The sequence below is a fragment of the Kogia breviceps genome, chromosome 15, assembly GCF_026419965.1.
Source record: "Kogia breviceps isolate mKogBre1 chromosome 15, mKogBre1 haplotype 1, whole genome shotgun sequence".
NCBI classification, from domain to species: Eukaryota; Metazoa; Chordata; class Mammalia; order Artiodactyla; family Physeteridae; genus Kogia; species Kogia breviceps.
In genome coordinates, this window is record NC_081324.1 from 73,896,982 (window position 1) to 73,912,827 (window position 15,846).

Below are 15,846 nucleotides of genomic sequence, written 5' to 3' on the forward strand. Positions count from 1 at the left end.
AGATGAGCAGGCGTGAACATGCCTGCCCCTTTCCCCTTTGCAACTCTGAGGGGCGCCGGCAGTCTGCCTTCTGAATGGACGGAGAAGCCAAGATGTCAGGCCCAGCGGAGAAACCACTTTCCTGAGGAACAGGGTTGGGAAACCAGTGGAAGTAAGGCCATTTTAAGGAGAAACCAAATGCCCACTAGGCACTGAATGGAGGAAACCATCCTTTTGATTTATAGTTGTGAGTGCTAAGAGGTGGGAGTTTGGCACTCCTTGTCCTGAGTTGTCACAGATGATTTGTGGGGAATAAGTTTCCAGTTCCAGTTAGGTCAGTGGAGTGTCTTGCATAGCAGGTGGGGCCTTGCGGTGAGCATTCGTCCTCAAGATGGAGGCTGCTGCTCTGACCTCATCCCTCCCCTCCCCTCCCCTTTCAGTAAGAGCAGTGGCTCGGCTGCCTTGCTGGCCCTGTCGTGGACCTGCCTACTGGTGCGCATTGTCTTTCCCTCGAGAGCCAAGCGGCAAGGAGACATCTGGAACAAACTGGTAGGTTCCGCGAGTCTTTGCAGTAGTGCCGGTCAGCTCTCTGCACAGAGTTGGGACATGTTTAAGCACCTTCTCTGGCCAGTGCTCTTAGTGCTGGGTGACCAGGCACTTTGAGTTACCCTGAGGTGTGTGACTTTGGTGGATGGACATGAGTGCAGCATAATAACATTCGTCTGTTCATCAAATATCTTTGAGCTTTCCTGGGTCAGGCATGGTGCTAGGCCCTGGGAATACAGTGATGAGCAAGAGAAACGTGATCCCTGCCTTCATGGCATGTGTGGAAGACGTGACAGGCCAGAATGGGGAAGACAGGCAGAAAACAAGTAACCCAGAAAATACCAATTCTCTCCTCTCGTTCTATGCCTGCTCCTTCCACATTCCCTATCTTGCCTTTCAGCATGTCTGCTAACCAGAGATGGCCCAATAGGCCAGGTTGGGAGAGTCTTTTGAATGTCTAGATATGCTTAGTGGAGGGCAAGAGGGATGGTCTTATGGTTTAACAAAAAAGGAGTCTGAGGATCTTGGTATGGATTTGACTCTTGGCCATGAGATTTGGCCAGATACCTAATTTCGGAGCCCATTTCCCATTGCTGCAAAAATGGGGAAAAGTACCACTCACCCATCCACCTCAAAGAGTTGCCATGAAGATGGGCTCAGAAGAGGTGTGAAAGAGCTGTAGAAACGTACAGAGGGCTGTGCAGGTAAATGAGGAGTGAGCACCTCTGCCTGACACAGCCAGCTCGTAAGACTTATTGAGGCCTCATCCCTGGGAGCTTATCCAGCATACTTTTGGGGATGACAATAGATTGGCCATCAGCAGTTGATGGAAGGATAAGAACACTGAAACCTCACAGGTAGTGGATATGCTGGAAAACCACCTTCAGAGTGTGGGTTCCATTGTTACCAAAAGGCCTTCTTGTAAGATGGTTTATCATGAGCCCCCTCACTAGCATGTCTCCAATGAATTCTTATAACCGTTATCCAAGGTAAGTCAGTGTGGGTTAGTGAGCGGGAGGGGTCAACCCCGGAGTGTTGTGACAGGATGCATCAGGAGCTTGAAACCATGGTGGTTTTTACTGTGTCTTGAATCTGGGTTTTTCCTTTGCTCGTTCCTGATGTTGACTATACACATAGGAGTAGTTCATTCAGTCCCTTAAGTATTTGTTGAGGGCCCCCTGCGTGTCAGGTGCTGCTGTTCGAGGAGCTGAGGCTGAAACAGGGGACAGGTGAGAGGACCTTACTTTCTCATAGCTTTCAGTCGTGGGGAGAGGGTGGACACAAACAGGTCCACATATAAATGACAAGGTGTAGAGTCGTGCAGCAGAAAAGCAGGCAGGAGGATGGAGAGAGTGGGTGGACAGTGATGGTGGGAGGAAGGCCTTTGGAAGAGGTACCATTTGAGCAGGGACCTGAAGGATATGAAAGAAAAAACCATGCCCAGATTAAGGGTTAGAACGTTCCAGGAAGAAAGAACAGCAATATAGTTCTGAATGTGATATCAGCAAGCTTAAAAAGCTATTTTAATAATAATTTTTTAAAAAGTGGTTCAGTATTCAACAGGTGTAGAATGATATACCAGTTTCCTTCCCACTCCTTCCCTAGCCATCTCGGTCCCCCTCTATTACTAGTTTCTTATGTAGTAGAGGTATTATTCTCTGTGTATATGACTAAATAGGCCTTTTTATACAAGTGGTAACATACATACAAACTTTTTTCTTTTGCCTTGTGTTTTTTTCTTTAACTGGATTTAGATTTGTTCCAGAGCATTATATAGAGTTTCTCATTCTTTATGACTGTTTACTAATCCTTTGAGTGGATATACCACGGTATATATATATAACTAGTTCCCTGTTTATGACCATTTATGTTGTTACTGTCTTTTATTATAAAAAAATGTTGCCATGAATAACTTTGTACATCTGCCGTTTTGTACACAGCAAATGGAATTTGGCAGACTTAAGCATGCCTTTTTTCTCAGGGTGGCAGTCCACACTGCTCACCAGTGACCTTGGGTGTTTGTGGCACATACAGTTTCTGTGAGGCTTTTTAATTGAGCACCTATTAGGTTCTTCACTCTGGGTTGGATAGTGGGCCCCCCCTGCAGGCAGGATCAGCATATCAGTGTTCACTTCTGTATCCACAGTGCCTGCCACTTCATCAGCATTCATTGCTTGTAGAATTAATGAAGGAATAGTCGAGGCAGATGAAGAAATATATGAAACAGAATGCTTATCCTTTTCCCACATGGCACTTAACCTTGCTGGAATTGTGTATTCATTTGTGTGTTTATTTGTTTAGTATCTTTTTCTCACTCTGGACTATGAGGTGCGTGAAAGCAAGGACTGTGTCTGTCTTACTCTCCAGGTGTTTTCATTGTCTGACTCATAGTAGGTGCTCAACCAATACTTATTAACGAAGTGCTTGAGTGAACAGATGTAATTCCAGGACAGGGTTAAGTGGCAGGGGGCAGGGGGTGGAGGGAAGAGGATCTGGCTGGAATTGAGTGGGAGAGGCCTGGCGGAGATGACCTCAGGTTCTGGCGGGCCTGACGAAGGTCTTGGGCAGGCTATGAGGGCCATGGGACCTCTGCTCCCATTTTATGTCCAGATCTGAGCCTCCCTGTCCCTGCAGGTAGAGGTGCAGTGCCTGCTCCTGCTGGAGGTGCTGGGCGGCTCCCACAAGCATGCTGTAGATGGTGCTGTGAAGAAGCTCACCAAGCTGTGGAAAGAGGTGATGGGGGGCAGCAGGGTGGCGGGCACTTCTTCTTCCGTACCACCTCCACTGCCGTCTGATACACCTGCTTTACCCGTTCCTCTTCAGAACCCGGGGCTGGTTGAACAATACTTGTCAGCCATTCTCAGCCTAGAACCCAACCAGAACTATGCAGCCATGCTGGGGCTGCTGGTGCAGTTCTGCACGAGCCACAAGGAGATGGATGTGGTCAATCGGCACAAGGCAAGTGGACTCTCTGGAGGGAAGGAGGGGGAGCTTGTTTTGCCCTGGTGGCTCCAGCTGCTGGCCTTATCTGAAGTTTGTTGGTTTTCTCACCTGAGACCCTGGCCTTTCATGGTGATATATGAACTTTGAGGAGTTGGAAAGTTTCCTCTCCAGTTGTGGCTTGGGATGGATCCTGCCGTAGTTAACGGGATGATGATTTACCTGTTCATGCAGTCATTTATTCACCCACCACTGAGCATCTGCCTTGTGCCAAGCTCTGTGCCAGGTGTTGGGGATGCAGCAGTGTGTGAGGGAGCTGTGATCCCTTCCGGGCGGGACTGAATCTGAGGAGGCTGCCGTTAGACAGATCGTCATCTCATTATCTCTGTGAGACACGCTGGAAAGGAAAAGCGCAAGAGGCTGTGATACTCTGTGGTTGGGACTTGTCTTAGGCTGTGGGTCAGGGAACACATCTCTAATGAAGGAACTTAAAGGGTGAATAGGCATTAACAAGGTCAAGAGGGGAGGAAGGGCATTTTGGGCAGAAAAAGCAGCGTGTGGGCAGGAACGTAGAGGAGGCAAGTGAGGTTGGAGGGGCACTTGGGTGTCTGGGTGAAAGAGGGTAGCAGATAGGCCTGTGAGCCATGCCAAGGACTTGGACTTGCTCCCAGGAGCCATGGAAAGCTGTGGAATGCTTGTAGATGGGGAATGGCGTGATCACTGGTATCTTCATGCTTGACACCGTGACATTTGGGGCACCGATTGGTATTTTTTAGAAGCACTCCCACAAGAGGGATCTCAGAACGTCAGGGTCTAACCAGGTCTCTGTATTCCCTAGAGTGCCCTGCTGGATTTTTATATGAAGAACATCTTGATGAGCAAAGTAAAGCCTCAGAAGTATCTGTTGGTGAGTGTGAGGTGGGCCTTACTCACCTGGGCAAGCTAAATCCCATTTTAAATTCTGTGATTCAGAACCATCCTTTATTCTTGATCTGTTCCCACGAAGCCTGGGTGCCTAACTCCTTTCTCTTTGTAGGATAACTGTGCCCCTCTGCTCCGATACATGTCCCACTCGGAGTTTAAGGATCTGATATTGCCCACCATACAGAAGTCCTTACTGAGGAGTCCAGAGAATGTTCTTGAAAGTAGGTTCCTGCCAGACAGGACAGTGGGAGGGAGGTGAAATTTCCTGATAAGCCGGGTCCCCACTACTTGGCAGCAGGAAGTGCTTGGGGCAGGGGGAGATGTATTCACTGTTTACCTCACTGGGCCCTTGGGAGAGAGATCAGGGACCCTTTTGAGAGTATGTTGAAAGTAATGGGCCCTCTTGCTGGAAGAATGCACAAAAGTATACCCACTTAAAATATTGCATACATTTTTAGAGGTCTAAGAACCTTCCGGAAACCAGGTTAAGAACTTCTGCTCTAGACAGTTTGACCTTGGTGTGGAGGTGGCACTTGAAACCATAGGCTATGAGAGTTGAGTCTCTGTCTCTCTTTATCTTGGTAAGAGGTGTGGGTGGAATGTTGGAGGGGCAGTTTTTTACTGATTGGGATAGGGCAGTATACAGCTTTACACCAGAGCTGTGGGACAAAAGTGTGACCACCATGTGACAATACAGAGATGAAGAGTGGTCATGTCCTATGTGTCTACACAGCAGGCCTGAGCATTGGCTGGGGAGTCAGGCAGAAACAGGAATTTCCCCTGGAGACCAACATGGTGTGTGCTTTCTGTCCCCCTCAGCTATCTCCAGTCTGTTGGCATCAGTGACTCTCGATCTCAGCCATTATGCCCTGGACATCGTGAAAGGACTGGCTGGTGAGTGTCCCAACCCCTCTCCAGCCCCTGGAATGGCACCTTGGGTTTTGGTTGTACTTGTCCCTATTGTACAAAAAGGGGTAGGAGACAGCTCAGTTTAGAAATAAACTACAGTTGCGTAGTTTCTTTCCTGAGATCCTTTATAATGAGAACACGAGCCAGGATTGAAGAGTTGGGATCAGGGAAGACAAAGATGAGAGCCTGGCTACCCAGCTCTCGGCAGCTTCTGAGCTGCGGCTCTCCGTGTCCAGGTCAGCTGAAGTCCAACAGCCCCCGCCTGATGGATGAAGCCGTGCTGGCGCTGCAGAACCTGGTCCGCCAGTGCAGTGACTCCTCGGCGATGGAAGCCCTGGCCAGGCACCTGTTTGCTATCCTTGGAGGTGGGCAAGTCCTTGCTGGGCATGCAGATGGCCAAGGTGTGGCCTCTGGCATTCCTTGGGCACTGGGACCTGATGGGGGCTTGGTGCTCTGAGTTTGCTTGTGTCAAGAATGAACAGAAGCATGTGCATATCAGTGTGGATGGGGTGATCTCAGTTTTAAGCATAGGCATTATCATGTGCATAGGGGGAAAAAATAGAGGGAAATACACCAAAATGTTAATAATATTTTAGGTAGTGGGAACATGGTGATTTTTGGATATTGCTTTAATATTTTTTCTGTTTGTCACATTTTCTGCAAGAACATATTATTTATTTCTTTAGTTAGAAAAAAAAAAAGCTAGTACATGTGATGTTAAGCCCAGCTACACAATAGAAAGGCTGCTTCTGGAATCAGAAACTGTATCTTGATGTCACACACATGACTACCTTATTCACCCCCTTGGGAAATGTGGCAGATGTGAATTTTGAATCTTTGCTATCTTTCTTCTCAGGCTCGGAAGGAAAACTAACTATTGTAGCCCAGAAGATGAGCGTCCTCTCAGGTACAGAATTTCTCCACAGGTAGTAGGAAGTGTAGTAGTAGATGAGGTGTAACGTAACTGTTAGGTAAGGTGAGTCCGTTGGATCTTGACACCTCTGACAGTTTTGGACATTCCAGTCTGGCTTCTGTAAAAGGCAGGACGTCTGATGGGGGATTGAGTGGGTGGGTCAGTCATGGCCAGAGGAGAGGCATGGCTGCTGGGGAGGTGGGCAGCGACAGGAAGACTTGTGTGTTGGCAGTTTCGTGCTGATGAGGGGCTGAGCAGGGAATCCACTGCCTTCCAGGGATCGGGAGTGTCAGTCATCACGTGGTGGCCGGGCCTTCCAGTCAAGTCCTGAGTGGGACCGTGGCCGAGCTGTTCATCCCCTTCCTCCAGCAAGAAGGTAATTGTGCACCATGGTGAGGGTGCAGCCTGGACCCATCCTTGACCCCTGGTTTTCACAGTTGGAGCCTGCCATGAACCCCTTCTGAAGCCCCTGCTTCCTCTCCCTGAAGCATCACTGCTTCCTCTCCCTTTACTCCTACTTGCATTCGCATGCAACTGGCAGTGATGTGACGTGGGTCTAAGACATAGGGCTGACTGGACTTCTGCTTCTTGCCCTAGTTCATGAAGGCACCCTGGTGCACGCCACCTCTGTCCTGGCTCTCTGGTGTAACCGGTTCATCACAGAAGTGCCCAAGAAGCTCACTGAATGGTTCAAGAAAGCCTTCAGCTTTAAAACCTCCACCTCTGCAGTGAGGCACGCCTATCTGCAGTGCATGTTGGTCTGCTTCCGAGGTGAGATGCTTCCCTCACAGAGGTGATCGAGGTGATCTTCAGGGCATCATCACTATTCCAGGCTTTCCCTTTCGGTCCAGCTTTTTTTGCATCATTTCCTCCTGAGCCACCGGGAGCATCTAGCTTAGTCATCCATAAAGCCTAGAATCAGAGCCCAGTCTTCACAACAGATTCTGGCTTCTCCTCCTTATCAGACCTTCAGAATGCAAAGCTTTATTCAGAGAGGACCCACAACCAGAACCTGTCACTCTGTTTTCTGAAATCATAGAGAAATGATTCTGATAAGACTGATTTATAAGGTGTAAATTATATAATCTTTACACTGGACCTATTAGAAACAACCACTGCCCTCGCTTCAGTGCTAACAAACCTGTCATTTGGGCATGAGCATCTACTTCTTTTCCAATCACAGCGAGGGGAAACTTCAAATCTGTAGGAGCTTGATCCCCAAGGTAAAAATCTCTTATATTGATGTCCACCTCTGAGATGGGCTCGTATTTCTCTTAAAGTTTAAACTTATGGTGACTGAGTTTAAAAAAATGTGTAGGAGACTCCAGAGCTGCCCCTAGAGAGGTGACCCCCTTCTGTACAGTGTCTATACTTGTGTATGAGTTTGCAGTTTTGCTGCACTGATCGAACTTGATTTTAGATTGAGTTCTAAATAGCCAAGTCTTGGTTTAACCTAGTCTCTTTAGCTTGAACTAGTTCTGCTTGATACTTTAAAAACAAACATAAAATAAACCTTTAAAATACACATTTCTTGGATTCAAATCCATGGCATCATCCAAATGAGATACTTGTTTCACTGTGAAATACTCTACATACCAATTTAGTAATTAAGAAAACATGGGTTGGGACTTCCCTGGTGGTTCAGTGGTTAAGACGCCATACTCCCAATGCAGGGGGCCTGGATTCGATCCCTGGTCGAGGAACTAAGATCCCACATACTGCAACTAAGCCTGTGCACCACAATGAAGACCCAGTGCAGCCTAAATAAATATATACATACATACATACACACATACATACATGGGTTTAGCTATAGTTTTAGTAGGTTTCTACTTTTGTTTTTTGAACAGAGTTTAGTTAATAGGTCAGCAGATTGGTTCTGGTTTTGGGATTTGGGTCTGGAGGTTGTCTGGTGTGGGAGAAGAGCCCCAGAGAGAAATTAGTCAACTTGAGATTTGCCCTGGCTCTCCCTCAACCAGCTGTGTGGCCTTGGCCAACTCACTTCACCTCTCTTGGTCTGTTTCCTTATCCATCAAGTGAATACCTGGACTATTGCATTAGTAAGGACCCTTCTAGCTTTAGCTTTATGGTTGTAGAGTTTGATTTAAGCCCTAGATTCTAATTCCACTTATTTGAGATATTTGAAAGGTAACTGAAGGGAGTTAGCCATTCAGACATGAGTGGATAACTCCTTTCTCAAGTAATCTTGCCTCCTTGCGATTGGGGTGTTCTATAAGGTGCTGGTCCTGTCTCCACAGGTGACACACTGTTGCAGGCCCTGGACTTGTTGCCCTTGCTCATCCAGACAGTGGAGAAGGCAGCCTTCCAAAGCACTCAGGTTCCCATAGTCACCGAAGGGGTCGCTGCTGCCTTGCTGCTCTCAAAGCTTTCGATGGCTGACTCACAGGCTGGTAAGAGTCCAGAGATATCCAGGATGCTAGCAGACAAGGGCCTCTTTCAGAGTCCTTGGGAGGAGTGCCTTGATATTTAGGATTTTACAGGATTAGCTTGGCCACTTACCACACTGGGCAGCCGTAGGGCCACTTGTCACCTGCAGGGATGGATTTTATCTACAAGCCCCTGTCCTGGAGCATTGGAGCAACAGGGCAAAGGAGGACAGTGACAGAGTCCCCTGGCTGCACTCCCGCTGCACAGTGCAGCGCTGAGGCTCATCCCTGCAGATGATAAGTGGGACTTTGTTTTTAATTGGTTATACATTTATAGGGTATAACATTAAAAGCTTCCCCTTAGCCAACCTGTCTTCCAGCCACTAAGTTTCCCTCCTTGGATAGTATTAACCAGTTTCGTGTCTAGAGATGGTCAATGTGTAATTGCCGAAACATGCTGGGTAACATACTATACATGCCATATTGCATACTGAACACATCTTAGAAAAGATTCCAAAATCAATACAACAAAAAGAGCTTTCCTTTTTTTGTGGCTACATGGTATTCTGTGCTTGTTTAGTGTACACTCTGCATGGGGACATAGCTGAACTTATTCCTGTGATTAGAAATGGAGTTCAGCTCTTTTCATGTATATTATTGTGTGCCATCTGACTATATGCCAAGGCACTGGGCAAGTATACTTCTGTGGCAGGGAGGCAGAACATGACCCTGTTTCAGCAAATTTTAAGCTCCTTTGCTGGGAGAGAGGATATGCAAAAGTTATCTGTTGTTTAAGGCAAAATGTGGCATAAGAGCAGTTTTGAAGGAGGGATTTCTTTTAGTTTAGGGGTTGGGTGTCAGGAAAAGCTTCATGAAGGAGGGAGCATTCGAACTAGGGCCCTGAGGGTGAGAAGGGTTTTCACTAGCTGGCCCAGTGTGAGTTCAAACGAGGGAAGGGCAGGGAAAGCACCACATGTGGACCTCAAGTAGTTCAGCCTGGCACCTGGAACAGGTGGGAATTCCAGGTGGGAAGCAGCTCATCTGGGCTCCTGTGGGCAGCAGAGCACCACCAAAGCTTTTCATATAGGCAATGCCACCAGAAGAACTGGTTAGTTCTCGGAACCGGAGGACAGTGAGCCTGGGAGTGACCCGCCCCCGCTGAGGGAGAACTCATGCTTGCTGCAACAGCGGAGAGTCTGTCGGCAAAGCCAGCCCCCGCAGCTTCAGCATGGCGGGGACTAGCCCTGGCATGTGGGGAGCTGTGTGGTAGAGTGACCTTTTGTTTCTTGCAGAGGCCAAACTGAGCAGTTTCTGGCAGCTAATTTTGGATGAGAAGAAGCAGGTTTTCACTTCTGACAAATTCCTGCTCATGGCTTCGGAGGATGGTGAGTCACTAGCCCCTTAGTTGAAGTCGAGTTTGGGGCTGAGTCTTCAGCCCCAAACTGGGTCTTCAGAGAGGATCCTTCCCTGACTGCCTGTTGTTTTGACCAGACAGCTCAGCAAAAACCTAGAGCAGAGTGATCTGGCCAACAGCTCAGCTTTTGTGGGAATGAATGTTACTCCTGTGGGATGTGGAAGGCTAGGGAAATGGGAGGGAAGTGGGAGATCTGTGGAGACAGCACTAATAGTTGTGGAGCTGTGATATTAGGTGTAATCAGAGCTGACTGGGTAATTGGTGCTGTCGTAGAGGTTTTTGTGCACTGAGAGGCAGCTGAGAAACTCTGGTGAAGTGTGGCTGGCTCCACCTGCACCAGGAGATAGAACTGCTGGTTTCTGTCTTGGCAGAGAAGGAACAGTTGATATTTAAACGTCTGTTTAAAATTCTAGGTTGCCTTAGAAGTATCTGTCACTAATTGGTGATTGGAAAAGCCTTTTGACTGACAAATCACAACATTCTCTTAATGAGCTACAACTGTTAGTCACTTCCTGATGTTTAAAAAATGTTTAGCTAATTTTTGAATAGGAGATATATTCACGTAATAAAAAAAAAAAAAAAGACCCAAGAGAGTCTACACTGAAAGTTATACCCTTGCTTTGATCTCTAGCCACCCAGTGTCCCTGGCCATGGAGAACCAATTTTATCAGCTTCTTGTGTATCTTTGGTATTTTATATTTATATCAATAAATAACCTTATGTATCGATTCTCTGCCTTTTTTACACAAGTGTTAATATGCCTACCGGGGCTTCCCTGGTGGTGCAGTGGTTGAGAGTTCGCCTGCCGATGCAGGGGACGCGGGGTCGTTCCCGAATCCGGGAGGATCCCACATGCCACGGAGCGGCTGGGCCCGTGAGCCATGGCCGCTGAGCCTGCGTGTCCGGAGCCTGTGCTCTGCAACGGGAGAGGCCACAGCAGTGAGAGGCCCGCGTACCGCAAAAAAAAAAAAAAAAATGCCTACTGTATGCATTGTGCTATCTAGATTTGGAAATAATTTCACTTCAGTATATAATGAGTGCTCTCATTCTTTTTTAGAACTGCATAGTAATTTTTTAAAAACTGGGCTTCCCTGGTGGCGCGGTGGTTGAGAATCTGCCTGCTGATGCAGGGGACACGGGTTCGTGCCCCGGTCCGGGAAGATCCCACGTGCCGCGGAGTGGCTGGGCCCCTGAGCCATGGCCACTGAGCCTGTGCTCCGCAATGGGAGTGGCCACAACAGTGAGAGGCCCTCATACCAAAAAAAAAAAAAAAAAAAAAAAAAAATTTTATTGAAGTATAGTTGGATTTACAATGTGTTAATTTCTACTGTACAGCAAAGTGATTCACTTATACATATATATACATTCTTTTTCATATTCTGTTATGGTTTATCACAGGATATTGAATATACTTTTGCTTGTTCCACAATACACGTGTGCCTATGGAGAACAATATGGAGGTTCCTTAAAAAACTAAAAACAGAACTACCACATGACCCACCAATCCCACTACTGGGCATATACCCTGAGAAAACCATAATTCAAAAAGAGTCATGTACCACAATGTTCATTGCAGCTCTATTTACAATAGCCAGGACATGGAAGCAACCTAAGTGTCCATTGACAGATGAATGGATAAAGAAGATGTGGCACATATATACAATGGAATGTTACTCAGCCATAAACAGAAACGAAATTGAGTTATTTGCAGTGAGGTAGATGGACCTAGAGTCTGTCAAACAGAGTAAAGTAAGTCAGAAAGAGAAAAACAAATACCATATGCTAACATATATATGGAATCTAAAAAAAAAAAAAAAAGGTTCTGAAGAACCTAGGAGCAGGACAAGAATAAAGGTGCAGATGTAGAGAATGGACTTGAGGACATGGGGAGGGGGAAGGGTAAGCTGGGACGAAGTGAGAGAGTGGCATGGACTTAATATACACTACCAAATGTAAAATAAATAGCTAGTGGGAGGCAGCCGCATAGCACAGGGAGATCAGCTTGGTGCTTTGTGACCACCTAGAGCGGTGGGATAGGGAGGGTGGGAGGAGACGCAAGAGAGAGGAGATAACGGGGATATATGTATGTGTACAGCTGATTCACTTTGTTATAAAGCAGAAACTAACACGATTGTAAAGCAGTTATACTCCAATAAAGATGTTAAAAAAAAGAATACATGTGTGTAGTTAGCAAAAAAGAAAATTCAGTAGATACATGTATATGTATAACTGAATCACTTTGCTGTACACCTGAAACTAACATAACATTGTTAATCAGCTATACTCCAATATAGAATAAAAACTTAAAAAAAATTCTAGTGAACTGTAATTTTACCTTTACATTTTGGTGTTCATTTTCCAGCTCTTCCTAGTTCTTTCTGGATGTGTTCTGTATTTTAAAAACACTTGTGCTGTTTCTGTCCCTCCGCCAGCCCTCTGTACCGTGCTGCATCTGACAGAGAGACTCTTCCTTGACCATCCGCACAGACTCACAGGCAACAGAGTTCAGTATGTGGGGCTCGTTTACTTTTCCCCTTGGGCCAAATGACACAAACCCTGACAGAAGCCTGAGATGTGGTGGTGTGTGAGGGGTGGGAGGCTGGCTGTGGAGAGCCCCATGCCTGGCCTTCCCCCAGGACGCCCTGTCCCTCTGCTGTAGGCAGTACCACCGGGCTCTGGTGGCGGTGCTCCTGAGCCGCACCTGGCACGTGCGCAGGCAGGCCCAGCAGACGGTTCGGAAGCTGCTGTCTGCTCTCGGGGGCTTCAAGCTGGCCTACGGACTCCTGGAGGAGCTGAAGACTGTCCTCAGTTCTCACAAGGTCAGGGCATCTGGGCTGCAGAACTGGGGCTCACAGACCTCCTTAGCTGACCCTGCTTATGCTGTGGGATTTTAACTAGACTGCTCCTGGGCTGTTCTCACTCACTCAGACTCTGTGTGATGCCAGAATCTTCTGCCCTGCCCTGGAGTTTGAGTAACACCTTGTTTCATATAATTCCTTTTTCTTTTCAGATGCTTTTCTTTCTTCCCATGTTTTATGACATGAAGCTCAACCTTTTTACTCTTGAGTAATGGAAAAACACTTCATTTTTAAAGCACTTTATAATTTTTAAAGTGTTTTCTACCCATTGTCCTTTTCAGTTTTTCACAATGCCTTTAAAAGGCTGACAGGCTTACTACGCTTATTTTATACGATAGCTGAAATGACTTGCTCAGGGTCCCTTAGCCAGTGGGTGGCAGAACTGGGAGTTGACCCGCAAGACCCGGCTCCTAATTTCAGTGTTCTTTGTGCCCTGTTTCACTGCTTCCCTCCTTCCCTAAGCCTGCTTGAGGGATGTGGGCCAGTGACAGACTTGCAGTCTCAGGGTAGGTCCCCTGGACCAGTGTCTGTTGCCTTCTTTCCCCCTGTGGGCTGTTTTAGGTGCTTCCTTCCAGGCCCATCTCATAGCCTGTGGGTCCCAGTGCAGGGCACTGGGTGTCAGTATCCACACCAGCAGGGAGCCCAGAGAACAACATGAATGAGAGGCAGCTGCCTCCTTGGCATCTTCATCTCCTGTGTGCCAGGCCTGCACGGGGCTCTGAGCAGTGGGGCTCATGTCTCCCCACAGGTGCTGCCCTTAGAGGCTCTGGTGACCGATGCTGGGGAGGTGACTGAGGCGGGCAAGGCCTCTGTGCCTCCTCGGGTCCTGCAGGAGGCTCTGTGCATCATCTCTGGGGTGCCAGGGCTGGAAGGTGATGTCACCAACACGGAACAGCTGGCCCAGGAGATGCTGATCATCTCCCACCACCCGTCCTTAGGTGCGTGCCTGGGGTGGGTATTGGAGGGGCGGGGACTATGTTGTGGGAGCAGGCCGGGCAAAGGCCTCAAAGAGCTCCCCTTCCCTTCAGTGGCTGTGCAGTCTGGCCTGTGGCCAGCACTTCTTGCCAGGATGAAGATCGATCCGGAAGCCTTCATTACCAGGCACCTGGATCAGATCATTCCCAGGATCACCACACAGAGCCCCCTGAACCAGGTAATTGGTGTGTGAGCTGGTTCTGGTCTCAGGTCAGAGTCCAGACAGGGAAGATTCAGAGAAACAGGGAAGATGTGATAAAAATTGGGTTGAACCCTTGCGTTTCATGTGGCAGGAAATGCAAACTAGTTTGAGCATAAGAGGGAACTTGCTTGTTCCCTCATCTAACTGGTAAGACCAAGAAGTGACTAGACAGGGACTCAGGTGTCTTCAGGACCTTGTAGGTGGTATATCTCTTGCTCTCTGTCCATCTCTCTGTCTCATCCATCTGTGTCCCATCTCTGCTTTCCACGGTATGGGCTCCATTCTCAGTCTCCCCTTTTTAGTAGCAGGATAGCTATTCCAGGCTTACTTCTTGTCCCCCATCAGCTCCAGTGGGAAAAGCTTGCGTTTTCCAGTCATTTCAGCTGGCATGGGGTCTTACTGCCCTGGTTGACCTGACTTGGGTCTTGTGCTTATCCTGAGGCCCATCCTTCTGGTCTGGGTCACGTGCCCACCTCTGGAGCGGGTGGGGTCAGCTCCACCTGAACCACGGAGATTGAGATTGGGAGAGGAATGTGCCCCCTAAATCAGGATGCTAGTACCAGGTGGGTATAGCTTGCTGAGAAGGCAGGCACACACTGTAGTTGTCCACGCCAGTAGGCAGTGCTCAGAAAGAGCAGACAGTGGCAAGAAGAAGGGGAGCCAATTGCCTGGGGCATTTAGGCCTGGCAGGACCCCTCTCCAAGTGCCAGACGTGGCGCACACTGACCATGTCTGTGTTTGTCTGGCAGTCTTCCATGAATGCCATGGGCTCCCTCTCCATCCTGTCCCCAGACCGGGTCCTCCCTCAGCTCTTCAGCACCATCACCGCTTCTGTGCAGAACCCAGCGCTGTGCCAAGTGACACGGGAGGAGTTTGCTATTATGCAGACCCCTGCCGGGGAGCTGTACGACAAATCCATCATCCAGAGGTGAGCCCCCACTCATGGGCTCAATAGCCCCAAGCCTTAGTTTTCTTTTTTTTCTTTCCTTTTTTTTTTTTTTTTCCAATTAATTAATTTATTTGACTGTGTCGGGTCTTAGTTGCAGCACACAGGATCTTTCATGGCAGCATGCGGGATCTTTCCCTGCGGCACGAGCCTCTTGGTTGCCACACACGGGCTTCTCTCTAGTTGTGGCACGTGGACTCTAGAGCGCACGGGCTCAGTACTTGTGGTGCACAGGTGCAGTTGCCCCGTAGCATGTGAGATCTTAGTTCCCCAACCAGGGATTGAATTTGCGTCCCCTGCATTGGAGGGTGGATTCTTAACCACTGGACCACCAGAGAAGTGCCTGTCAGATGGAGACTATGTGTCCTTTGTAGGGTCTTGTGAGGAGTAAATGAAACAATCTACCTGTTCATTGGAGGAGTGCTTGCTGTGTTCTAGGAACAGTACTTAGGCTCGGGATACAAGAGCATGTAGAGTATCCAGCACTTTCCTGGTGCATATGACTTAAAAGCTAGCTGGGGTTTTATGGCTGGCGGGAGGCTGAAGGGCCTGGTGGCTGTTTTGAACCTGGCTGATCACCTGCTCTGGTGTTTCAGTGCCCAGCAGGACAGCATAAAAAAGGCCAACATGAAGCGAGAGAACAAAGCTTACTCCTTCAAGGAGCAGATCATCGAGCTGGAGCTGAAGGAGGTGGGTACATGGAGGCCTCACACACGGGGTGGCCTCAGGCTGGTCCCTTGGGTCATCCTGACCCATGGCACATTCCTCCGACCTCCCCACTGATCCTGGGTCCTCCTGCCACACTCTATCTGCCCTTTCTCAGGTAGCTTTCTCTACCCCCAACTCAAGGAAA

General features: G+C 48.2%; 1 protein-coding gene across 1 annotated transcript in view; it reads left to right on the forward strand.

Annotated features, from left to right (window-relative positions):
• Positions 1 to 15,846, forward strand: part of GCN1 (GCN1 activator of EIF2AK4) — a 61,921-nt gene that overhangs the window by 8,914 nt on the left and 37,161 nt on the right. Inside the window, exons 5-22 of the mRNA XM_059040606.2 lie at positions 420 to 528; positions 3,160 to 3,258; positions 3,349 to 3,483; positions 4,304 to 4,372; positions 4,502 to 4,610; positions 5,209 to 5,283; positions 5,535 to 5,663; positions 6,155 to 6,205; positions 6,489 to 6,587; positions 6,809 to 6,982; positions 8,470 to 8,622; positions 9,891 to 9,983; positions 12,445 to 12,520; positions 12,672 to 12,831; positions 13,619 to 13,808; positions 13,899 to 14,023; positions 14,797 to 14,975; positions 15,590 to 15,683. Of these exons, the coding sequence (XP_058896589.1) occupies positions 420 to 528; positions 3,160 to 3,258; positions 3,349 to 3,483; positions 4,304 to 4,372; positions 4,502 to 4,610; positions 5,209 to 5,283; positions 5,535 to 5,663; positions 6,155 to 6,205; positions 6,489 to 6,587; positions 6,809 to 6,982; positions 8,470 to 8,622; positions 9,891 to 9,983; positions 12,445 to 12,520; positions 12,672 to 12,831; positions 13,619 to 13,808; positions 13,899 to 14,023; positions 14,797 to 14,975; positions 15,590 to 15,683 (2,119 nt within the window). The remainder of the gene's footprint in view (positions 1 to 419; positions 529 to 3,159; positions 3,259 to 3,348; positions 3,484 to 4,303; positions 4,373 to 4,501; positions 4,611 to 5,208; positions 5,284 to 5,534; positions 5,664 to 6,154; positions 6,206 to 6,488; positions 6,588 to 6,808; positions 6,983 to 8,469; positions 8,623 to 9,890; positions 9,984 to 12,444; positions 12,521 to 12,671; positions 12,832 to 13,618; positions 13,809 to 13,898; positions 14,024 to 14,796; positions 14,976 to 15,589; positions 15,684 to 15,846) is intronic.